Raw genomic sequence first — 26,630 nt, forward strand, 5'->3', positions numbered from 1 at the left:
CGACACACACACATTGTCATCTATTTTAGAATCACCGGAAAAGTCTGCGAGAGTGTGATTTGAGCTTAAGAAGCAGTCCTGAAGTACCATCATCGCAGGCAAACAAAAAAGACAAACATATTTTGTCGAGCAGATTGTCTGCGACAAGGTGACCGGTAACTGATTGTGTAACACATCCGACCCTTTGCAGGGGATGCCTACTGCGGGTGGCAGAACAGACCTGAATCCAGTAGGCTTCTCAGGATGACTAGAGATCTTCTCATAGTCCAGAACAGTTAACAGGCACAGCAGAATCACGATATGGGCCATTTTCCCAGACCAGCACACAATATCCGCGATGTTCCTGGGGCAAAAATCCTCCTCCTCACAGCAGCAAAGGACAGGCGAAAGCAGCAGCGAGGAAGCGCACCGGTCCCTCCGTGGTATCCCCGGGATAAGAGGTCTCCTCAGCAAGCAGCACACGACACTGGAACACACGACAGGTGGGAGCAGGCCTCCGCAACAGCAGAACCAGGACAGGTTTGCATGGGCATGACGAGACTCTTCAGTCAACCCTGGCATTTTCAGGGGATTGGTGGATTTAGTTTCCTGGACACTGTGCTGGAGGAGCCCCTGAAGACTGCCACCGTTTATATCTATGTACATACATATACATATATGTATGCAAGTATTGCTTATGCCATTGTTTTAAGTTTTTGTACATAGTCCTCAGTCTCAAATGCTTAAATAGTTTATGGAGGCATTACAATTTAAGACTGAAAAACCTTTTGCATGAAGTCAAACTGGGATGTTTGCTGAAATCGATTGCATGTGGCACAGCCCTACCTATAAAGAAATTCCACCAGCCGCCACTGGTTAAATAACATCTGCTATGTTTACTCTTCGATGTTAAACTTATTTTTTAAAAACATGTTATTCACGTTGATCAGAGCTGTTGGACCGGATCAGTCACTGCCTGCATTTTTCACTGCTGATGATATCTCAGATTACAATCAAACTGCTGCCAAAAGCTGCTGGCACCATTACAAGGAAGTCTTTCTAAAATCATTCTTCTTTAACTCCGAGGGACATTCTCCACACTACTTTAAAATAGATATATAGAATCAGCATCAGGAAACGTTAGTCCTGTCCATTTAAACCAGACCTGGGCATCGTACGGCCCCCGGGCCACATACGGCCCTTTGGTTGACTCTGACCGGCCCGTGTAAGGCTAATTGGAAATTACAAAATAAACATATTTTCTAACTTTACCTCATGCATGGACTAAAGCTGCATTGCTTTTATTTTTCGAAGTTGTTTTTTATTCACGTGCATAATGACGCAATACGTATATCAAGACGTGCACATTATTGGATCCTTGTCACAAGACGACTTTAGCCCTCAAAAAAATGTCCGCTAAAAAAAGAAAGGTAGATGCTGAATGCAGGGTTTTCAACAAAAATTGGACTGCTAAGTATTTATTTACTGAAGTCGGAGGTAAAACCGTGTGTTTAGTTTGCGGGGAGCAGATCGCCGTGTTTAAGGAGTACAATGTGAGTCGACATTACGAGACGAAACACGCGGAGAAATATAAAAACTTGACTGACGCTGAAAGGGCGCGGACATCGGAAGCTTTGCTAGCTAAGCTGCAAAAGCAGCAAGGCTTTTTTACCAAGCTTCACACATCCAGTGATGCAGCAACCATGACCAGCTTTGTGATATCCCACAAAATTGCTAAAAACAGTAAGCCGTTCTCGGAGGGGGAGTTTGTCAAAGAGTGCTTGGTGGACTCTGCAGCACTAATATGCCCTGAAAAAAAAGCCGCATTTGAGCAAGTCCCGCTGTCCAGGCGAACCGTGACTAGAAGGATCGAGGACATTGCGGGGAATCTGGAGCTTCAGCTGCAACGTGAAGTGGCAAGTTACGACTTTTTCTCCTTGGCTTTGGACGAGAGCTGTGATGTCCGCGACACAGCCCAGTTACTCGTATTCGTCCGCGGGATAACACCGGACTTCAAGATTACGGAGGAGCTGGCAGCAATGCGGTCGATGAAAGGGACGACGACAGGGAGCGATCTGTTCACGGAGGTAAACGAGTGCATGGACACGCATACATATGTGAACAAACATTTTCAATTATGAAGTTTACGAAATCCAGGTATAGATCCTCTCTCACTGATGATCATCTGTCAGCTGTGCTTCGCATCTCCACCTCAGACATTCAACCTGACTTTGATGCACTCGTTAAAGCCCAGCAGAGACTAGATTTCTCTCACTGAACAAGAAAAGAGAACTTAAAAACACCAAATGAGGTGGTTAGACTACAAATGTTGGCATGTAAAGGCACCAACTAGCAGTGAACTGGGACACTTTCTTTGGAAGCCTTTTTCTCAAAATCACAGTTCAGTGATGTTTAGTGACAGTTCAATATGATGTATCTTGCTTAATATTTGGAGTACAAAGACAATATTGTGATGTCTTTAGAATGCGAAGAACCTCTTTCCAACAGTAAATGAAACTCAAAATGTGTTTGAGTGAATGTGACTGAAAATGTTCACTAATATGAGTCACAAATGGTGAAAAACGTTCATTTTGTTTACCATTGTTTTGGGAAATTTGATTTAATAAATGACATTTTTTTGTAAGGCAACCTCACTTTTTCATTGCTTAACTATAACATATACTCTTACCAGCTTGTCAAAACAATGCTATTTACTGCTTTTTATAAAGAAATACAATTAATATTATGCAGAATTGAGTTCAGCCTTTTGGCCCGGCCCTCCACAATATTTTCAGTTTCTCATGTGGCCCCATGGAAAAAATAATTGCCCACCCCTGATTTAAACGGTGATACAGAACAATGTAATCAAACTAAGTGATCCTGATGATCAAACATTTACAGGTTTCTCTGGTAGGATTCTCACCTGATGAACTGAGTTTTTGACAACAAAAATACTTTGAAAGGTTAGGTTACTCTTTGTAGTTCTACCAGCTGGCCACTAGGGAGTGCTAACGAACCCTCTAATGAAATAAAGCTCAGCACTAACACATGATGAAGCAGCGTGGATCACGTGCACGTGTGCCTGATCGGACACATTATATTACATTTCGCCGACGCTTTTATCTAAAGTGACTTAAAAATGTACAATAAATCAAACAAACTATAAAGATACAAACTAAGAACAGCAAGACTCCTGCAGGTACATTCACTTCAAACATCCCAAACTTTATTAAGGTACTAAATACAGAATGAGAAGTTTATTTATTTTTTGGCCAAGGTGCACATTGTTAATAAATGTTAATATTGTTGATAAAAATGATCAGTTAAATTCTCAAAGAGCAACGCATCAAATAGCAATACAGATTGGGACTAATGTCGATGGGACTCAATTTCAAAGGAAACCAACATCAAAAATCTACTTTTGACTCAGCCGACTGTGACTTCTGAAACAAACAGGTATATATTTACCTGATGTGCCTGCATGAGAGGAACAACACTGTCTTTGCTGCATGGCTAAGTTACGTACTGGATTCTGATTGGTCTGTTATTTCTGACTTGGACAGGTACAGAAAACCTGGATCTGTGCTGCCGTCATTTTAAGTCACGGTTGCAGTTCAGACGCTGATAATAGAACAGAACGACGGACCCCTACATATACACATCTTATGCTATCACAAACATCCCATCAGCAAAGTCAATGCTCCATCAAACAGTTTTAAATACAAAGTCCAGCAAACATGAGACTCCACTGGAGCGTCTCTGACTGCAGTATCAGTAAAGACAGAAAGACCGTAAACACAGGTATTATATCACGTCTGCTATGTTTCAATGTTCAAACATTAAAAACAAACAAACATGTCAGTCATGTTGATCTGAGTTTTTAGACCGCATCAGAAACTCCCTGCTTTTTTCACTGAAGATATGAACTCAGATTACAATCAAACTTCTGCCAAGAACTGTCGCCATTACAAGGAAGTCTTTCTGAAATCATTCGTCTTTAATTCTGAGAATAATTCTCTACTTTGGAATAGATTTATAGAATCAGCACCAAGACACATTTGTTCTGACCAGTTAAACATTGATACAGCACGATGTGATCAGAGTGATCCTGATGATCAAACATTTACAGATTAAGTGTAATTAGGTCAAGTAATTTATTGGTTGTATCTATCCCCAAATGTATAATAATGTACCTAACAAACTTACAAATTTACAAAAGTATCTAAATGATATTCTCACCTGCTGAATTCCCTTCAGGTTAATTTAGACGCCTGCGTGTGGAGGAAACTCTGCTCATCTCTTCCTCTTCAGTCCTGTGTCTGTCTGCATCTGATCTGAGGACGCCGTCACTCCCTCATAACTTCAGAGTATACAAACACATCAGAGTGACGTGAGAACAGGTCCAACGGGAAGAAGAACCAGTCAAGGTGAGAGGTGATGGAGGTGATGAAGTTCTACTAGCTCTCCACTAGATGGTGCTGACTGACAAAACCTTTCAGATCAGCAGGTACAAACACATCGGAGTGACATGAAACCAGCGTAGCCACAAACCTGGAATGTCAAGAAGCTCAGGCTGCTACACTGTTAGATGGATCTGTCACTAAAGCTTTAGCAGGGCTTCAGTCACTCAGAGAAGAGTTAGCTGAACACTCTGGCTAGACACTTCACTCACAGGCTGGTTTGATGGCATGCTAAATGGAAAGTGGTGACTTTAGCTATTCTCACCTCTCTAATCACTGTCACAGGACTTTTGGCTCTGAGTGGCTGTTGCATTATTCCCTGTGTTAGAGGACTTGTTATGAAAGCTATTGACAAGTCAGTATCAAACACTTTGTTAGCCTATCAACCTCTGAAGACTGAAGCTGACATTTTCTACTCCTCATCCTGTTACAGTTCTGACTTTGATGATGATTCATCTGCGTAAATATATTTTGTTTTGTTTTATTTCCTTCACATACTGTAGCTTGCTCATATATCCCAGTGACTGCAATATAGCATAATGTTTTTTGTCTTCTCTCATACACTGAGATGTATTCAATTGAATCCTTGTGAATTTTGATGCCAACGATAAAATGTAGTACTTCTATATTTGTGATCAATATGTGATATGATCAGAAGAGTGGAGTGTAATGGAACATGTTATCATGCTGAGTGAGCATTTCAGGTTCACCATCTGTTCTTCTTTCACAAGCTATTTCTCCCAACAGGTAGCAGTAACATGTCCTAACCTGAATGAGTCGTAAATGGTGTTAGAGCTATTTATTGTTGCTGATGTATTTGCTAGCAGGTGTGTTTAAAAGAATCCTATATGTTTCTAATCAGACAGATACACACATGATCAACACGGCTGCTTCATCACATCTCAATGTCACTGCTGACTGTGTTTCATTAGATTGTCAGTTAGCCCCATCTAGTGGACAGCTAGTAGAACTACATCACCTCTCACTGGTTTCTTGCTCTTGTTGGACCTGTTCTCACGTGACTCTGATGTGTTGTTACACTCTGAAGTTATGAGGGAGTGTCTGCGTCCTCAGATCAGATGCACGCAGACACAGGACTGATGAGGATGACATGAGCAGAGTTTCTTCCACACATGCAGGCGTCTACATTGACCTGAAGGGAATTCAACAGGTGAGAATATGATTTTCAAAATGTGGGATTATACATTTGGGGATAAATACAACCAAGTAGTTACCTAAGCTAACCACAGAGTTGTGTTGACTAACACTCAGTTCATTGATGAGAATCCTACCAGAGGAATCTGTAGAGGTTTGATCATCAGGATCACTTTGATCACATTGTTCTGTATCACTGTTTAGCTGGACAGGACTGATGTTTCTTGATGCTGATTCTATATATCTATAAAGTATTGTGGAGAATGTCCCTCGGAGTTAAAGAATGATTTTAGAAAGACTTCCTTGTAATGGTGCCAGTTGTTGGCAGCAGTTTGATTGTAATCTGAGATCATCAGTGCTGTGAGGGAGTGTCTAACCCGGATCCACGTGACTGAGGTGCTTTATTTATTTTAATCTTTGAAGAGTAAACATACCAGGAATGATGTTAAACCTCTTTGTGGTCTCTTCACATTCACTGCGTGTTTAGGGTCTTCATGTCTTTACTGATACTGCAGTCAGAGACCCTCCAGAGGAGTCTCATGTCAGCTGGACTTTGTATCTGAAACTGTTTGATGGAGCATTGAGTTTTCTGATGGGATGTTTGTGATAGCATGAGATATGTTAGAGGAGGGGTCCGTCTTCTGTTCTAGTATCAGCGTCTGAACTGCAGCATCGTAACTTCAAATGACGGCAGCACTGATCCAGGTTTTCAGTAACTCTCCAAGTCTGTTTAAACTGTATTTCCCATCAACCAGTCTCTAAATACAGCCAGAGCCCATTCCCTTTAAACACTAGTGTTCTTCTTCTCTGTTTATTTACTTTAAAATATCATATTCTCAAAGTATTCCATGGTGTTTTCTGACAGTTCAAATGTCTTTAAACTAAGTTAAACTGACCGGATCGATATGACAGCACAGGGTCCCTTGATCAGAGCATCCTTAGCAACTAACTACTAAACAGAGATAACAGACCCACCAATCAGAATCCAGTATTTAACGTGGCCATTCAAAAAGGCCAGTTATATCATCTGACGGTATGAGCAGAAAGTACTTGATAACTTGCTGTTGTCACTGCAATGTGTGAGCGACACAACTATTTGGCCAAGACGCTGCAGGCGGCTCAGTCGGCTCTGTTGTTGTTTCTGACGTTGGTTTCCAGGGGAATTCCACGGTGATCAGTCCTGTTGTTTATTATCATTTGATGTCTTGTGTTTTTGACGCCTTTTTAATCATAGCATTTGCATAGACCTGTGCACATCCTTCAGTTAGAGACTCCACCTTTTAGGGAAACAAGAACAGTAGAAAAGTCCAACATACTACACTTAAAAATAGGTATAACAGAGTGTAGAGCACATGTGTCAAACTAAAACTTAATCCAAATATAATTTGTTCATAAATAAATACTTAGAAGGAAGTCCCCGGTGCCTAAACACCATGCCCCCATGAGAACTTCACATGCAGTTAGACCTTTCCAGCGTGTGGCGGCTGACATACTGGAGTTGCCGGTCACATCAAAAGGCAACCGGTATGTGTTGGTTGTTGAGGACTATTTCACAAAATTTGTAAATCTGTATGCCATCCCCGATCAAAAAGCCCCGACGGTCGCGGAGTGTCTCTTCCAGAACTACATCTTGGAGCATAGGGTAATGGAAACTCTGCACACTGATATGGGCAGACAGTTCGAATCAGATGTTGTTGTGAGGCATTTGTGCGGCGTGTTAGGTGTGAAGAAGACGCACACCACGCCTTACAATCCGAAGTCTGATGGCATGGTAGAGAGGTTTAATAGGACACTTATCGATCAGTTGGCGAAATCTCTTCTATCATGTGAGGGGGAGTGGGACTCTTTTCTGTCACAGGTCGCATTTGCGTACAATACCAGTGTACATTCCAGCACAGGCTTCATGCCGTATTTTCTCACGCATGGCAGGGAGGCCAGGACTCCTGTGGATGTTTTACTGGGTCCAAAGCGGGATGATCTGGTGCAGGGTCCCCGGGAAGACTTTGCTGGTTCCCTTCTCAGACGCTTGGACACGGCGTTTGATCAGACAAGGGATAACAATTTTGCTGCAAGCAGCAAACAGAAGTCGTACTATGACGCCAGAGTGAGGCACGACCCGTATGAAGTCGGGGATTTGGTGTGGTTAAATGATCCCACTGAGAGCCGCCGTAAACTGGCTCCCCACTGGAAGGGGCCTTATCTGGTGCAGAGGCGAATGGATAGGGGTGATGAAGTGGGGGTCACGTACCAACTAAGTAGCCCGTTTGGGGATGAAGCCTCTCTCCAAACTGTCCATTACGACAGACTACGGCGATACAACCTGCCGGTAGCCTTTCCCTTGGAGGGACCATCAAGGTCTCTCTTACACCTTTCTCAGCCTCTTCCGTTGCAAGATGCAGTCTCCCCACAGAGCTCTGGACGCTTGAGGTTTTCCGATGGGGAAAGTGGCTGTGATCTTGGGCCGGGTTCTGGGGCTGGTGATTCCCCTGAGCTCGAACAAGCCGTTTGATGTTTTATTTGGGCTGTGGATGTGTTTTGTTTGTCATTGTTTTTATTCAAAGATTTTTTTTCTTCAAATGTACGTCATGCCTGCATGTATTATTCTGCGGGGTGGTGTGTAGTTTGTTATGTTTTTGGGTTTTTTCGTGGTTGTATTGTATTTTTGTTTTTTTATGTTTGTTGTGTTCTCACCATGTGGGTGGAAATGGGGACATTTCTTTCAGTAAGGGGGGACGCATGTAAGCATTGGGTTGAGAGGTCATGTGTTGTGAGCATGCGCAGTCTGTCCTGGAGGGGTGAGAGGAAGAGTGGGGTGTGACTCGATGATAAATAAACGGAGGCATCTGTGACGCTCCAAAAAGTACTAAGTTCCTGAGTTTTTGTTACACAGAAGTATTCTTGAAGCCTTAACACCTCGGACGGACCCTTAGGAGGCCTTGCTCAGAGGACCTCAGGTACAATTAAAGATCCGAATTTCAAACCCTCCAGAGAGAAAAGGGATGCACCGTTGACCTCTTTCGACGACAGAGATTACATGCATGCATAGGCGTTCCTCGGGGAGTGCCAGAGGAGGTTAAAGCTAGACATCAGATATTGGCGAGACTCTAATCACTCTTCTTTTGGGTAACTATTAATACAAATGTTGATATGATAAATTATATTTATAACAATCAGCAATCGTTAATTAAACTCATGATGCTATTAAAGGATCAGCTGATCAGTTCGATGCTACCTCCCGCAGAACAGAATGGCATTAGACATGCTCCTGCTGAGGAAGGAGGTGTTTGTGATCTGTCCGTGATGCTTGCTGTACATTTATCCCTAACAACACTGTTAGATGGATCTGTCACTAAAGCTTCAGCAGGGCTTCAGTCACTCAGAGAAGAGTTAGCTGAACACTCTGGCTAGACACTTCACTCACAGGCTGGTTTGATGGCATGCTAAATGGAAAGCGGTGATTTGAGCTATTCTCACCTCTCTAATCACTGTCATAGGACTTTTGGCTCTAAGTGGCTGTTGTGTTATTCCCTGTGTTAGAGGACTTGTTATGAAAACTATCGACAAATCAGTATCAAACCTATGTTAGCCTATCAACCTCTGAAGACTGAAGCTGACATTTTCTACTCCTCATCCTCTTACAGTTCTGACTTTGATGATGATTCATCTGCGTAAATATATTTTGTTTTGTTTTATTTCCTTCACATAGCTTGCTCATATATCCCAGTGACTGCAATATAGCATAATGTTTTTTGTCTTCTCTCATACACTGAGATGTATTCAATTGAATCCTTGTGAATTTTGATGCCAACGATAAAATGTAGTACTTCTATATTTGTGATCAATATGTGATATGATCAGAAGAGTGGAGTGTAATGGAACATGTTATCATGCTGAGTGAGCATTTCAAGTTCACCATCTGTTCTTCTTTCACAAGCTATTTCTCCCAACAGGTAGCAGTAACATGTCCTAACCTAAATGAGTCGTAAATGGTGTTAGAGCTATTTATTGTTGCTGATGTATTTGCTAGCAGGTGTGTTTAAAAGAATCCTATATGTTCTAATCAGACAGATACACACATGATCAACACGGCTGCTTCATCACATCTCAATGTCACTGCTGACTGTGTTTCATTAGATTGTCAGTTAGCCCCATCTAGTGGACAGCTAGTAGAACTACATCACCTCTCACTGGTTTCTTGCTCTTGTTGGACCTGTTCTCACGTGACTCTGATGTGTTGTTACACTCTGAAGTTATGAGGGAGTGTCTGCGTCCTCAGATCAGATGCACGCAGACACAGGACTGAAGAGGATGACATGAGCAGAGTTTCTTCCACACATGCAGGCGTCTACATTGACCTGAAGGGAATTCAACAGGTGAGAATATGATTTTCAAAATGTGGGATTATACATTTGGGGATAAAAACAACCAAGTAGTTACCTAAGCTAACCACAGAGTTGTGTTGACTAACACTCAGTTCATTGATGAGAATCCTACCAGAGGAATCTGTAGAGGTTTGATCATCAGGATCACTTTGATCACATTGTTCTGTATCACTGTTTAGCTGGACAGGACTGATGTTTCTTGATGCTGATTCTATATATCTATAAAGTATTGTGGAGAATGTCCCTCTGAGTTAAAGAATGATTTTAGAAAGACTTCCTTGTAATGGTGCCAGTTGTTGGCAGCAGGTTGATTGTAATCTGAGATCATCAGTGCTGTGAGGGAGTGTCTAACCTGGATCCACGTGACTGAGGTGCTTTATTTATTTTAATCTTTGAAGAGTAAACATACCAGGAATGATGTTAAACCTCTTTGTGGTCTCTTCACATTCACTGCGTGTTTAGGGTCTTCATGTCTTTACTTATACTGCAGTCAAAGACCCTCCAGTGGAGTCTCATGTTAGCTGGACTTTGTATCTGAAACTGTTTGATGGAGCATTGAGTTTTCTGATGGGATGTTTGTGATAGCATGAGATATGTTAGAGGAGGGGTCCGTCTTCTGTTCTAGTATCAGCGTCTGAACTGCAGCATCGTAACTTCAAATGACAGCAGCACTGATCCAGGTTTTCAGTAACTGTCCAAGTCTGTTTAAACTGTATTTCCCATCAACCAGTCTCTAAATACAGCCAGAGCCCATTCCCTTTAAACACTAGTGTTCTTCTTCTCTGTTCATTTACTTTAAAATATCATATTCTCAAAGTATTCCATGGTGTTTTCTGACAGTTCAAATGTCTATAAACTAAGTTAAACTGACCGGATCGATATGACAGCACAGGGTCCCTTGATCAGAGCATCCTGAGCAACTAACTACTATACAGAGATAACAGACCCACCAATCAGAATCCAGTATTTAACGTGGCCATTCAAAAAGGCCAGTTATATCATCTGACGGTATGAGCAGAAAGTACTTGATAACTTGCTGTTGTCACTGCAATGTGTGAGCGACACAACTATTTGGCCAAGACGCTGCAGGCGGCTCAGTCGGCTCTGTTGTTCTTTCTGACGTTGGTTTCCAGGGGAATTCCACGGTGATCAGTCCTGTTGTTTATTATCATTTGATGTCTTGTGTTTTTGACAGTTTAACTGATAGTGTTTAAGCGTGAATATCAGAAGATGTAAGTCACAAATCGTTGTAGAACAATGTGTGTAATCAAATATGTTCACGAAAACTTCATCCAAAAAAAATGTGTCCATAAATAAATACTTAAAATTGTAATTTCCAACTTGACCAATCAAAAATAACAACAAAGAAATGCATTTGTATTTGTATCACTCAAAATGGTTTATCTTATTTGAAGCTTATGTACTTGTAAGGCCTAACAAAGCCTTTTGCTAGAACTTTAATCATCCTCTTGTTGTCTTGTCTAAATGTTTAAAATGTTTTTATTCAGATTTGTTTACTCTGTAGCACTTTGAGTTTTGTTTATTAAAATGAAAAGTGTGATTATAAATAACATTGATTAATTGTGTTATTGGTGTAGGATCCATAGTTACACTTGTCTTGACTTTAACCTGGAAAGAATCCTAATAAAAGAACATATCTGTGTCTCCAGGCGTCCGCAGAGAGGACAGAGATCAGTCAATACTGTACGTCTGTGGAAACTCTTCATCACAGCTACACTAGGATGCTAATGAGATCACATCAACTGTCAGAGTGAACATTTGTAAATTAGTGCTGAGTGCCATTAGATCACATGTGTCAAACTCAAGGCCCGGGGGCCAAATCAGGCCCTTGGTGGATTTAATTTCGGTCCGCAGGATAATTTCTAATTACTATTAGATCTGGCCCGCCGGTATATTGCACGCACACCTTCACTCAATCCTGAGGGTTTCCTCAGCTCAGAGCCTGAGCCCAAACATTGATGAACTTGCACCCAAGATGAGATGCCAAGTATCTGAGCTAGCATCACAGAGCAGCACACTGAGTTCACATGGATGTTTCCTTCTGCACTTTTTCTCTTGCGACAGCAGGGCATGTTTGGTTTCTTCTTTGAGGGAAATAGTTTTGTTGAAGCTGTTGTTGGCCTGTGGAGAAATGTACTCATAAGAAATGACTCTGGAGAAGCTGCAGATGGAGCCATAAGAAATGAATGCAACTGATTATTTAATGTTTCATGTTGTTTTTATTGGCAATCATTTAAGCTTTGTTAGTTCCAGGTTTAATATGTGCAATAAGTTCATTTCAATACGTTTTGCAATAAACATTGAACCAGTCCGGCCCTCGACTAGTACCCATTTTTTAATTTTGGCCCACTGTGTATTTGAGTTTGACCCCCCAGCATTAGATGATCAGTTACCAACATCTAGTGGACAGCTAGCATAACTACATCCTCTCTCAAATTGACTGGTTACTTGTGCTTGTTGGACAGGTTTCTTCTGAAGTTATGAGGGTGTGACGGCGTCCTCAGATCAGATGCAGGCAGACACAGGACTGATGAGGATGAGATGAGCAGTGATACATGAAGCATGAAGGTGTTTCAATTGACCTGAAGGACATTCAGAAGGTAAGAATATGATTTAAATGCTTTTTGGAAATTGGATAATTGGATAATTCCATCAAAGAAGTAACCTAACCTGACAAAGTGTTTTTCTTTCCTAAAACTCAGTTCATCAGGTGAGAATCCTACCAGAGGAACCTGTAAATGTTTGATCATCAGGATCACTTGTTCTGTATCACCGTTTAAATGTTTCTTGCTGCTAAATATCTATTCTAAAGTATTGTGGAGAATGTTTTTCAAGAAAGACTTCCTTGTGAAGGTGACAGTTTTTGGCAGCAGTTTGATTGTAATCTGAGTAAGCATCCTTAGTGCTGGGAGGAAATGTAAGAACCGGACTGACGGCTCGGATCAACGTGACTGAGGTGTTTTTATTTCTTTATCTCTGAAGCGTACACACACCAGGCAGGTTATAAAACATCCTTTGAGGTCTCTTCACAGTCACTGTGGGTAGAGGGTCTTCATGTCTTTAATGATACTGCATACAGAGACGCTCCAGTGGAGTCTCATGTTAGCTTTGTATCTGAAATCCTCTCCTATCCAAGTCAGCTCATTGTGGGTGCACTTCAACACATTGTGACAATCTAACACCTATATGTGTGAATCTGGGGGCTGTGCAGCACGTGTTGGGGTCCCTGCATCCTGTCCAGGACTCCAGAATACCCAACACAGTCTCACGGCATTTCGTGTTATAGTCACAAAATTAATCTATTGATTCGTGTTCACCAACACGATTTCGCCATTTTTTTCGTGTCACACAGAACGATTTTAAAAGCAATGTAAATAATAACAAATTAGAAGAAAAAAGACATTTAAAAAAATACAGATTTCAGTATTCTGACACAGAACGATTTTAGAAGCAATGTATTTATATTAGTAGTATGTTTCGTGCCTGCACCAAATAATAACAAATTAGAAGGAAAAAAAATTGACATAAAATACAGATGTCAGTATTCTGAGGCTCTGAGACATTTCTTTTCCTCACTGACGGCAAAAAAACTCAGACATTATACAATTTAAAATAAAAGGGATAGGGTTAGGCTTATGGTAAGATATTGAGTAAGAACATGTTTTTATGAACCACACAGCTTCTGGTCTTCCAAGACCCGACCGGACAAAAAGACGTGTTGCAGGCACGAAACATACTACCAATAGAAATACATTGCTTTTAAAATCGTGTTGGTGAACACGAATCAATAGATTAAATTAATTTCGTGACTAATAACACGAAATGCCGTGAGACTGGGTTGCAGGATGTTCAACTGCAGCTGGTTGCATTTTGTAGTTTGTAAACCAGCATGCTTTTCTGGCTATTCTGACCCACAATCCTTTGCGGTGGATAAAAAAAGTGGGTGAAGGTGCAATGTTATGAAGAAGTAGTATATCCCAAGTGAATGCCTATTGCATGCAAGAGAACAAACTTTGTAACTGCAGTGGCAGAACTTATGAAGAGGAACAATAAAAAGTATGTCATTTCCTAACCCTAACCCTAACCCTAACCCTAACCCTTACCTCCACAGCAGATATGCCGCTCGTCCATTAACTTCTCTCATTCTTGATATTGCTGATAAACACACTTCATTGTAAATCTCCATAGATAAATACATTGTGTTTGATTTAGTATAAGCTCACACAGACTCCCTTCTTGTTCATTCCCAGATCCAGTGTGTGACAGAGAGGAAGGAGCAGTAATGAGCATGTTGTTGTGTTTGTGTTTAGGTACGACACCACAACAGATCCACCAGGAATCTACAGAGGACGTTTGAGCCTGACAACCTGCAAGATGGAAACCACTGATCCTAAGTTATTATTTATCTTATCAGTATTAACATATTCAAAAGTCAGCTTCATGTTCAGCAGAGTTTCAGTGAACCTTTGCATTCATCATGTTTTTGATTCTATCAGGATCCACCATGAGGCAGACTCTCCTGGACCTGGACCCAGCTGTTTGTCCATGAAGAGTGACCGGTCTATGCCTAACCCTCTAACGTTTAAAGATGGAGAGCATAGTGATGGACCAAGGTATGAATTCAAGTTATTTTTGTTGTTTGCTTTTAAAACTTTATTATTTCTACATCATTCTCAGCTGCATTTTATTTGCTGCACATTGTAAAGGAGTTCTTGAAGCAAAGAACTGAACCACAAGGAGAACACAGCAGAGCTTCAAACTGATGTCAGACACTGAAGATTTATTACAATGCTTTTAATTTATGTCATATCATTTTTCTTTAGCTAAATAATAAAACGGGTCCCACAGACCCGAACACCATACAAGGGTTAATAGGCGCGTTCACTCCAAGTACTTTTCCCACAGTAGTTCATGAGAACTTTAGTTCATGAGAGTTCTTTTAGTTCTCATGAACTAAAGCAGATCGCGTTCACACCAAAATGAGTTCCTGGGGGTGGATTAGGCAAATGAGCCGCTGACGTCACTTCTTCTTCTGCTTTGGGTTTACTGGCAGGCCGCAAACAACTTCACGGCGAGTACAGTAGGTGGCGGTATGCACCTTAAAGTTGCAATCCGCCAAAAAACCGAGAGAAGAAGAAAAAAAACTTCCGCTTCCGCTGTATGCTTCTGTTTACCTTCCGACCTCAGACACGGTATGGAGTTGACTGAAGTTGTGGTTTTGGTGCTCGTGTTATACAGCTTCGTAATGGAGTTATTTAAGCCAATAACTCAGCCACAAATACAGATCGACCATTCAAATGCAATAGCAATGCTGAGTCGGAGGCGAAGGCGGTTAAGAAGCCTTAACAAAAGGACTGGACGGCGACAAGAACACGCTATGGACATGTTTCGTCGTAGGACAGCTGAGGATGATGACCGTTATCACGCCCAAAAAACAGCAATGGTACGTTCAGTAAATCACATTAATACTATCTAATGTAGGATTTATGGAGTTATGTAGGGCTAATTTGTGTCTTTGTATGTGTTCCAGATATGCGTTGCTTGATGAAGCGAAACCACTGCAACATGGACAATATCAAAATCCAGGTGGCAGCATGTTGCGTATTGCATAACCTGTGTGAGCGTCGTGGTGATGAGTACAGGGAGGAATGGATTGCCTTACCGGTGACCCAGCTTGATGGGCCAGCGCCAGACATTGTTGAGGCTGTGGGGCAAGACACGCGCACAGCCCTTATGAGGCATCTGAACAGCATGGAAATTGTAAATTGACAATAAAGCTGATCTTTTGTACAGTGCTTTTGGTTCTCTCTTTTATTTACCACAGTCAACAGACAAAATTACAATAGTGCAGACACACCTTAGTGCAAAGATAAAATGTCAGTATCAAAACAGTACTCATACTGTATATTTGTATATTAATGAGTATATTATTATGTTGAATGTGTGTTAAAGACAATGGGATGAGGTTGAAGGCTCTTTAAAAAGCTTTTGGATACCATCTTTACTGTGATAAATACATACATGTTAAGCATACACACCTGAAGAACTACGTACGTGCAGCAGATCATCTTCACTGTGTGTTGTCGCCCAGAACCGCACCATACAGGTGAAATACTGAGTAGAAATACTGTCAGCAGAACAATGCACTTCATCAGTCATGACTTTTCAATATTTATAATAGTTTTTAAGTACTTTAAAATAGCTAAGTAATAATGAGCAATGATGACAACCATTCATATTTTTTTGTTTATTACAAATTAAAGTAAAATATACACAAGTGTCTTGATTAAATGATTGTAGAATAAGGATTTTGGACGTGTGCCCTGCAGCCATGAATTGCATTAAAAGCAGCAAGAAACTTTGAATTGATTTCATTTTATACACATTTATATCTGAGTAGGCAATATCAATTACTGTAGTACATGTCATTCATTTATTTGTGATATAAAGTCTGTGCCTAGGTGGTGCATATTCTGGAAAATCAATTGAGAAACAAAAAGAACAAAATCTCAAATTAAGTTTAAATGACTTCTGATTTGTCTGACCATAGGAAAGAGTTAGATAAGAAATAATACCACTAACATGTTTGTAGTATTGCACAGTAAATAGGCTCAGCAGTTAACACCTTTATTATATATCCTCCTGAGAGGAACTCAGTTCACGAACTCCTATGTTTCCTTACTATAATTAATTAAAATATTGAACTCACAACACTGTTAATTACAAACTTAACCATTTATCTTTCTATAAATAGTGTTTGTGTTGATGGACGCCATTTTGAAATACAATGGGACACAATAAATAAAGCTTCGCCAGTTTCATGGTGTCATGATGGTATCAGAATAATCACTTACATGTGATGTATAGGATGTTACACAGGTCACCATAAAGATAAAGTGTCAGGAGAAATAAGCAAGATACATTTTCTGTTTAATCGCCATGTAGGTTCTCTTTTATTTATCAGCAGCAGATCAATAAGTGTCAGTAGTATCAAAACAATATAATAACAGTGGCAATATATATATATATATAAAATAACAATAATAGGCTCAGCAGCAGACACACCTTAGTGCAAAGTTAGGTGTCAGTATTAATAACAGTGGCATATAATATATATATATATATATATATATTATAATAATACAAAATATACTGTCCCAGATGTAGGCAATTTGGGGTGAAGTGTCTTGCCCAGGGACACAACGACATGCTGACTGCAGTGGGGTTTGAACCTGTGCTCCCCTGATCCGAACACCAACGCACTCAGCCACTGCGCCACACGCCTCCCAACAAGTCATTGTACAGTTTATCAACGACGACAAGTTTTTCTTTTCTTTTTAATTGGAGGCCTGTTGAATTTAACCAGCTCGCTTAGCACTCCCAGAAGCCCAGCCTGAAAGCTATTTTGTTGCTCCACCTGGAGCGCCGCCACCTCCACCTGGAGCGCCGCTACCTCCACCTGGCGCGCCGCCGAGTCAGCCATCACCTTTAGAAGCTGGTCCTGCGATTCCTGGGCCTTGTGTGCATGCAGCAGCCGTTCGTCGTGCATCTCCTTGTTGGCCATGGCATGCCGGTCCTCATTTTCCTTGCTGGCCAAGGCACGTCGGTCATCCATCACCGTGATGGTGTCCAGGAAGCTGTCATCCCGTGTCCTCTTTCCTAATAGGAGAAATAAGCCAAGTAGTTTTACAACTTACTAGGAATGTCTTTACTAGCTAATATAAGATAAGATCAAATAGCTGACGCTCAAAGTGCCCTTATTTATTGTTTTGTGCTTGATGTATGCTAGAATTTTATTTTGTCAAAAAATGATTAAGAGCTTTCTTAACGGAAGTCATGTGGAGGGGAAAGCTCACTGATATCCAATTCCAGGGGAAACGCCACGTTGCCTGAAACACACGATTAGTGCCATGAGTTAGTGAAGCAAATTACAGAACATGGCACACTTATGGCGCATTTCCATTGCAGCGCGTAGCTCGCTTTAAGCGTGCCGTGTCGTGCCGTCCCCTTTTTTGGTTGTGCTTCCACTAGGCCTCGTTCCGGCGCGGCACGGCGCGGGGCCACTTTTTCCCCTCTTTTCTGGCCCTAGAAAATTGTGGTTCTATCGGGGCCAACAAACAGGGCTGAGTCGGGCTGAGTATGCTAAACTAGAGAGAGGAGCGCTGGCAAGAGGGCTAGAACTACAACAAGATGGACATATTTGACCGTGATTTAATTGTAATACACGTTTCAAAATGATGCCGAAGTAACAACATACTGATACCGGTTAGTAAAAACCATGAATTAATGCTTTGTCAAGTCTGCAGACAGACGGCAGGCGAAAAACCTTTTAAAATTCGTGTTTTTCTAGATGGAGATTGGCTAAGCTAACGCAGTATATGCCCCGACCGTCCACACTCACAACAACGGCCTATACAGACATAAATAAAGCAGCGACTGTATTCACCATGACACAGGCAGTCTGTGGTGTGTACTTGTTTAACTTTTGTCGAGTTTCTGAACATATATAAGGAGCTGTGAGCTCTGAGTGCTCACAGCTAACGGCTGTGTTGTGTTTCTGGATTTCTCATTGAAGATGACGTCACGGCTCCGCCTACACTGCGTTACTATAGTAACTACCCCAGTTCCTAAACTGTAATGGAAGCGCAGCATGAAGTGAGTCGGCCCTGTTAAGGCCCAACGCGGCCAAGCCGTACCGAGCCGTACCGAGTGTGGCCGAGGCCGACCGTGTAGTGGAAATGCGCCATTATTCACAAGTCAAAACGTTTTTATAGCGGCCAAGAATAGCTAGTGAGCTAGCTAGCTGTTATTAGCTAGCTATGTTCCGGCCTGCTAACAGTGTTACCCAATTCAACCTAGCATTGCTAACTCAATCTACCGAGCAAATAAAAGTACATCTGAGACCAGTATTGTGCAGATTAAAACAGTAAAGTGCATGTAGTATATTTTACATTCGATTAGTGCCATGAGTTAGTGAAGCAAATGACATAGCGGCCGAGAATAGCTAGCTAGCTGTTAGCCAATTCAGCCTAGCATGGCTAGCTCGATCTACCGAGCCATAAAAGTACATATGTGATTAAAACAGTGCAGTGCATGTAGTATATTTTACGTAATTCGTCGTCGTCCTTGGACAATTCCACCGCCATTGCATCCTCCCACCCCATCGTGCTAGAAGCGATGGTCTTTGCGGTGCCGGAGAATGTGGGTCTGTGGCCAAGCAAAGCATCCAAACGATCGTACCACTTGCTGGTCTTCCGACCGTTACCACTCTTGTTGTTGTGGTCTTTTATTTTTTTGTAGTCCTGCTGGTTTTGCAAAAAAGTAATCTCTTCGTTGCTACGCTGAGATTTTAATGCGTGCAAGTAAAATGGCTGCTTTTTAAAACTTTTCGGGAGTTGTACGGGGCGTGGTTTGCATTCCGCACAGCCAATCAGACGTACGAACTACTTTCTCCCACAACAGTCCCTGCTCTCTAGCAGGGACTGAAAAGCGGGTCTGACAAACTAATTTGAGCTACTTTAGTTCCTGGGGCTTTTTGGTGTGAACGCAAATATATCGTAGTTCTGATGAACTATTGTGGGAAAAGTACACCAAAGTACTCCGGTGTGAACGCACCTAATGATACTGCATACAGAGTCTCATGTCAGCTGGACTTTGTATCTGAAATCCTCTCCTCTCCAAGTCAGTTTGTTGTGGGTGTACTTCAACACATTGTGAACACCTAACACCTATATGTTCAACATACAGTTTTTCTGGGTGAATCTGGGGGCTGTGCAGCACGTGTTGGGGTCCCTGCATCCTGTCCAGGACTCCAGAATACCAGGATGTTCTACTGCAGCTGGTTGCATTGTGTAGTTTGTAAACCAGCATGCTTTTCTGGCTATTCTGACCCACAATCCTTTGCAGTGGATAAAAAAGTGGGTAGTATGTCCCAATTGAATGCCTATTGCATGCAAGAGAACACACTTTGTAACTGCAGTGGCAGAACTTATGAAGAGGAAAATAAAAAGTATATCATTTCCTAACCCTAATTTATATTGTAGTATTTATCTGTGTATTATTTATTATTTATCATATTTCTTATCTATTATTTTATAAATCCTCCTCATCTGGACTCTTTTATGAATTTGAAAATCATGGGTTTTATTGTTTATTATTATTATCACTACCTTTTTATATATGTTTCTTATATTTTATCTAATATTATTTATATTTAAATGTCACAGTGTATTCTACGTGTGCACGGTGTATTGCATGTTTTCTTATTTCATTAGTTTCCTAATGAGGAGGTTATATCTTTATCCTTTTTTATATATTATTAATCCCCATTTCCTATTTAAACATTGTTTATATTATTTTATTTATATTTTAGTTATTACTTTCCATTGTATTGTAAATGGATGCTGGAGCCTCCCTCAGGGAAACACCCTGAAATAACCCCTTAATAAAGTATTTTTAAACAAACTTTTACCAGAAGTTGTGGGCCACAGCCTCGGACACCCCACCAGGGGAGACCCCCTCGGGGGGGCAGGGGTACAGGTTCTAACCCCGCCACACACGCTCTGTGCTGCAGCTGCTGCTCTCTTTCATCCCTTTTATTGCATTTTCTTTATTTCATTAAAACATTTTTAACCCAGACCAAACAGGGCTTTTATAAACTTGTATTGGTTTTATTACAGGAATTTTTTTATAGGTTTTTAAACAAAAAATATTTACCCGAGAGCCCGTGCACCACGCTCGCTCCCCAAAACCCTAACCCTAACCCTTACCTTCACAGCAGATATGATAAACACACTTCATTATAAATGTACATAGATAAATACATTGTGTTTGATTTAGTATAAGCTCACACAGACTCCCTTCTTGTTCATTCCCAGATCCAGTGTGTGACAGAGAGGAAGGAGCAGTAATGAGCATGTTGTTGTGTTTGTGTTTAGGTACGTCACCACAACAGATCCACCAGGAATCTACAGAAGACCTTTGAACCTGCCAACCTGCAAGATGGAAACCACTGATCCAAAGTTATTATTTATCTTATCAGTATTAACATATTCAAAAGTCAGCATCATGTTCAGCAGAGTTTCAGTGCACCTTTGCATTCATCATGTTTTTGATTCTATCAGGATCCACCATGAGGGACCAGACTCTCCTGGACCTGGACCCAGCTGTGTGTCCATGAAGAGTGACCGGTCTATGCCTCGACCTATTACGTTTAAAGCTGGAGAGCATGATGATAGTCCAGAGTAAGAATTTAAAGCAAAAGTCATTTTTCTTTTTCTCTATTAAAACACTTGAAATGCAACATAATTATCAACAAAGTTTTATCTTCTGAACATTCATCAGTGATTGTGTTTCTATCAGGATCCACCATGAGAGACCAGACTCTCCTGGACCCAGCTGTTTGTCCATGAGGAGTGACTCGTCTATGCCTCGACCTATAAAGTTTGGAGATGGAGAGCATAGTGATGGACCAAGGTATGAATTCAAGTTATTTTTGTTGTTCGCTTTTAAAACTTTATTATTTCTCCATCATTCTCGGCTGCATTTTATTTGCTGCACATTGTAAAGGAGTTCTTGAAGCAAAGAACTGAACCACAAGGAGAACACAGCAGAGCTTCAAACTGATGTCAGACACTGAAGATTTATTGCACTTCTGACAGTCTGACACAATCACCACATTCAAAACTGTCCTGTTCGGATCAGCCTACTCACTTTAGTCCTCCGGTTTGTTTATCAATGCTACTTCCTGTCCCCGTCTGCTTTTCATTTATGTCTCTTTCTCTGTCTGCCCAGCCTGAATTTGATATGTTGCTGTTTTTACTTGTTGAGTGTTTCTTGTATGCATTGTAAGGTGTTCTTTGGTGTCTTGAAAGGCACCTCCAAATATAAAAATGTATTATTATTATTATTTATCAGTCAGAGGTGTACTCTCTCACTCATGGCATATATTGAGTCCTATCAGTATCTGAAGGAGAGAATGTTTACAACCTTTCTTTATGCATATTAAGAAGTAAGAAAGGGGTCATCTCTTAACCCAGCTGATGAAGAGAGCCTCAGGAAACAGTCGCCAGCAAATCTTCATACAATAGGGCGCCCAAACCCCAAGGCCTAATAACTGCTACAGACAATCAGGTTTAATCATTCTTTATTACACTTTTATCAGTGATTGTTTCTATAAGGATCCACCATCTGATAGCAGTCCACCACACACTACATTATTCTTAAATGGTATTTTACTTAGAACAATTAAATGACCATGGACATCTTTGTTTAAGCTGTATGTCCAGTTTGAAGGAGGATCTTCAAACACAGCACATGTAACTCTTAGTTTCTGTATTTGTTTTAAAATCCTCCTCTTTGTTCCACAGAGGTCATCAGCAGAGATCAGAGGGTCCTGGTGGTCAGTCTGCCCAGCAGCATCAAACTCACCTGGACTCCATATTTATGGTGAGTGTGTGGCTCCCTCCAGTTAAAAACACAAGGAACAATATCTTGAGTATATATCTGTTTCATCCATACCGCACCAACCCGTGAGAGCTGGGGTTAGAAGGAGTGAAATACAAATAAACAATGCATGAAATGCATGTTTTTCAATAACCTATTCATGCCTCTAAAAGCTGTTCAATAGAGAGAGCTGACACATTTATACCATTAGTACGCTAACACACGAACACACACACCCTTCACAGCTTAACCCAACCCGGTATCACGGCAAGACGTGAAAATGTCACGTTGGTCCACGCTGGGAGACGTCAGGATGACACGGTTTCATCCCCTCAAAACGTCACACAGTTACACGGTATTGTTAACATGGCGAAATACCCGGATGTTGACGAGCAAGCCTCTATCACGACCTTTGGTTCACTCTGACACAACTCTTTGTGGAGAATACGAAGATTTGTTCAGGTCTCGCCAGGGAAATGTATATATACTACGTACTGTATGTTACTAAAGAGGTTTTAGATTGGCCAGTGTCCATGTGAAGTTATCGTCATTTCTCGCCGTGAAAACCGTATCTCCGGTGTCTGCGTTTCTATAGTAACGTGGTTGCTAGGGACACAGCTCTTGCTGCATACACCCGGATATGAGTAATCTCGTCACTGTCGATTGATTTCACAGTGATATCTGCATTACTCATCAACTAAAAATTACCAGTGTGTCCTTGTCCATTACACAACATTCATTGGTTTGAATTGGTTACAATGCTCTTGTGTTTTTCTCCTTCGATTCTGAGAGACACATTTATTTTTTCAGCGTTTTGGACAGCCGAAAACATCTAATTACCCATAATCCTCAGCTATCATTGAAGCTCGGTGATTGGATGTTTTAGCCGCAATGCACGTTGGGATATGGTGTTTATGCGATATGAAATCCGAAAACATTTAAAAAAAGAAAATATGACTTTATATGTGACGTGGATCATAAATATATCAGCAATTAAACAACATCTTCAATTTCTCTTCACACAATACGTCTCCTTGCAGTATCAACACTAATTCGGCTGACTTTCATATTTGATCAAATCGTAGATAGGCTTTTAAAAACCCTTATCACCACATCTCTTTGCATACCAAAAAGAAACTACTAATATGGTGTCGTTTTGCATCACTGTACAAAGCTGATGTAATGGGAGTTATAGTTTTTAAAGATATTATTGATTTTCTTTTGATCAAAGAATGTAAATACTGAGTGGAGAGAATGGTCAGGGGTTTTAGGTGATGGGAGACACATCTATGGAATCAAAATTGCAATATCTAATCGTTAAAAATATGTTTTTCTCCCTATTTTACAATCATATTAAGGCATTTTCTATCATTTGTATTAACTTGTTATGAACAGTGAAGCATCAAGTCACACCTCGGTGCTGGATACCAAATGGTTAAAGTTCCTTTCTCGCATTACAACGTATTCGGCATTTATCTCCTATTTAGAGTGTCACTGTGAAGTTAGCCGTTACTCTGAGGGGTCAGAGCCGTCTCCATGTCTGATTCACGCTACATTTGATTCTGTTCCAGCTGCTGGAGGACCACATCGTCACTTTTGTAAAGAACGAGCTGAAGAAGATCCAGACAGTCCTGACTTCAGATTACCCAGAATGCTTAGAGAGTCAGAGGGAGGATGAGGAGGTGTTGGATGGTGAGGATGAAGAGCAGAGGAGGAGCAGCAGAGAGGCCTTTCTGAACATCTCACTGCACTTCCTGAGGAGCATGAAGCAGGTGGAGCTGGCTGAGCGTCTGCAGAGCAGTAAGAGGATTTAACACATTTAACACGATGGAAAGGAGATGGAGGAAAGATGGGAGGAGGTTCACTTTATAAAACGTTGTCTTTAATCAGTGAATACGCTTACTGGTTAGTACTGGTACTAAAACATTAGTGAAGGAAGTAACAATAAGGAGATCAAAACGTTGCACTGTAAATATTTGTATTCTGGGTATATTACTAATAAACGAGCTAAACAGTTAACTATGATGATATAAAACTTGTGAAAGTTAATGTTGACGATTAATCGGGTAACCTTATAGCTAAAATTAGCTCAAATGAATCCCTTTACCAAATTTGATGTATTTTGTTGAGGCTGACATCTTACTTACTTTTTAATTACATTTCAAATCAAATCAAGTTTTATATATATAGTACATTTTTAAAACAATTTTTGGTCGAGCCAAAGTGCTGTACATACAATAAAAACACTTTACAATAAAAACACTTAACAACAAATAGAACAGCACAAATAAAAAATCATCTTGTTTGTCCACTCAGGAACTGCTGCTGCAGTCTGCAGACGTAATCTCAAATCCACCCTGAAGGAGAGGTTCCAGTGTGTGTTTGAGGGCATTGCTAAAGCAGGAAACCCAACCCTTCTGAACCAGATCTACACAGAGCTCTACATCACAGAGGGGGGGTCTGCAGAGGTCAATGAGGAACATGAGGTCAGACAGATTGAAACAGCATCCAGGAAACCACACAGACCAGAAACAACCATCAGACAAGAAGACCTCTTTAAAGCCTCACCTGGAAGAGATGCACCAATCAGAGCAGTGATGACAAAGGGCGTGGCTGGCATTGGGAAAACAGTCTTAACACAGAAGTTCACTCTGGACTGGGCTGAAGGCAAAGCCAACCAGGACATCCTGTTCATATTTCCATTCACCTTCAGAGAGCTGAATGTGGTGAGAGAGAACAAGTACAGCTTGGTGGAACTTGTTCATCACTTCTTCACTGAAACCAGAGACGCAGGAATCTGCAGGTTTGATCAGTTCTCGGTTGTGTTCATCTTGGACGGTCTGGATGAGTGTCGACTTCCTCTGGACTTCCTCAACACTGAGATCCTGACTGACGTCACAGAGTCCACCTCAGTGGATGTGCTGCTGACAAACCTCATCAGGGGGAAGCTGCTTCCCTCTGCTCGCCTCTGGATAACCACACGACCTGCAGCAGCCAATCAGATCCCTCCTGAGTGTGTGGACATGGTGACAGAGGTCCGAGGGTTCACTGACCCACAGAAGGAGGAGTACTTCAGGAGGAGATTCAGAGATCAGGCGCAGGCCGGCACCATCATCTCCCACATCAAGAGCTCACGAAGCCTCCACATCATGTGCCACATCCCAGTCTTCTGCTGGATCTCTGCTACAGTTCTGGAGGAGGTGTTGGAAACTAGAGAGGGAGGAGAGCTGCCCAAGACCCTGACTGAGATGTACATCCACTTCCTGGTGGTTCAGTCCAAAGTGAAGAACATCAAGTATGATGGAGGAGCTGAGACAGATCCACACTGGAGTCCAGAGAGCAGGAAGATGATGGAGTCTCTGGGGAAGCTGGCTTTTGAGCAGCTGCAGAAAGGCAACCTGATCTTCTATGAGTCCGACCTGACAGAGTGTGGCATCGATATCAGAGCAGCCTCAGTGTACTCAGGAGTGTTCACACAGGTCTTTAGAGAGGAGAGAGGACTGTACCAGGACAAGGTGTTCTGCTTCGTCCATCTGAGCGTTCAGGAGTTTCTGGCTGCTCTTCATGTCCATCTGACCTTCATCAACTCTGGGGTCAACCTGTTGGCAGATAAACAACAACCCTCCTACCAACGGCGTAAAGATTATGAGGGCAAATTAATACGTTTCTACCAGAGTGCTGTGGACAAGGCCTTACAGAGTCCAAACGGACACCTGGACTTGTTCCTCCGCTTCCTCCTGGGTCTTTCACTGCAGACCAATCAGAAACTCCTACGAGGCCTGCTGACACAGACAGAAAGTAGCTCAGGGACCAACCAGGAAACAGTCCAGTACATCAAGAAGAAGATGGATGAGGATCTGTCTCCGGAGAGAAGCATCAACCTGTTCCACTGTCTGAATGAACTGAATGATCATTCTCTAGTGGAGCAGATCCAACAGTCCTTGAGTTCAGGAAGTCTCTCCACAGATAGTCTCTCTCCTGCTCAGTGGTCAGCTCTGGTCTTCATCTTACTGTCATCAGGAGAGGATCTGGACGTGTTTGACCTGAAGAAATACTCTGCTTCAGAGGAGGCTCTTCTGAGGCTGCTGCCAGTGGTCAAAGCCTCCAGGAAAGCTCTGTAGGTGGATGGATAAAAGGAATACGAACATTATCCAACTTGTTTATATGTCATAGTTGAGAAATAATACTT

The 26,630-nt window shown here is 41.5% G+C and overlaps 1 protein-coding gene across 3 annotated transcripts in view; it reads left to right on the top strand.

Annotated features, from left to right (window-relative positions):
- The first annotated feature begins 5,222 nt into the window (after positions 1-5,222).
- The window catches only part of LOC117472852 (NLR family CARD domain-containing protein 3-like), a 43,128-nt gene continuing 21,720 nt past the window's right edge, over positions 5,223-26,630 (top strand). The window contains exons 1-9 of one of the 3 annotated variants that reach the window (XM_034118291.1): positions 5,223-5,610; positions 9,871-9,967; positions 12,463-12,597; positions 20,935-21,018; positions 21,121-21,240; positions 21,359-21,472; positions 22,366-22,444; positions 24,013-24,241; positions 24,758-26,558. In XM_034118291.1, coding sequence (XP_033974182.1) covers positions 20,999-21,018; positions 21,121-21,240; positions 21,359-21,472; positions 22,366-22,444; positions 24,013-24,241; positions 24,758-26,558 — 2,363 coding nt within the window. In that variant the 5' untranslated portion in view covers positions 5,223-5,610; positions 9,871-9,967; positions 12,463-12,597; positions 20,935-20,998. The remainder of the gene's footprint in view (positions 5,611-9,870; positions 9,968-12,462; positions 12,598-20,934; positions 21,019-21,120; positions 21,241-21,358; positions 21,473-22,365; positions 22,445-24,012; positions 24,242-24,757; positions 26,559-26,630) is intronic. The other 2 variants (XM_034118283.1, XM_034118299.1) reach the window with 2 other exon arrangements.

Source organism: Trematomus bernacchii, unplaced genomic scaffold (assembly GCF_902827165.1).
Source record: "Trematomus bernacchii unplaced genomic scaffold, fTreBer1.1, whole genome shotgun sequence".
In the NCBI taxonomy this organism is placed as follows: Eukaryota; Metazoa; Chordata; class Actinopteri; order Perciformes; family Nototheniidae; genus Trematomus; species Trematomus bernacchii.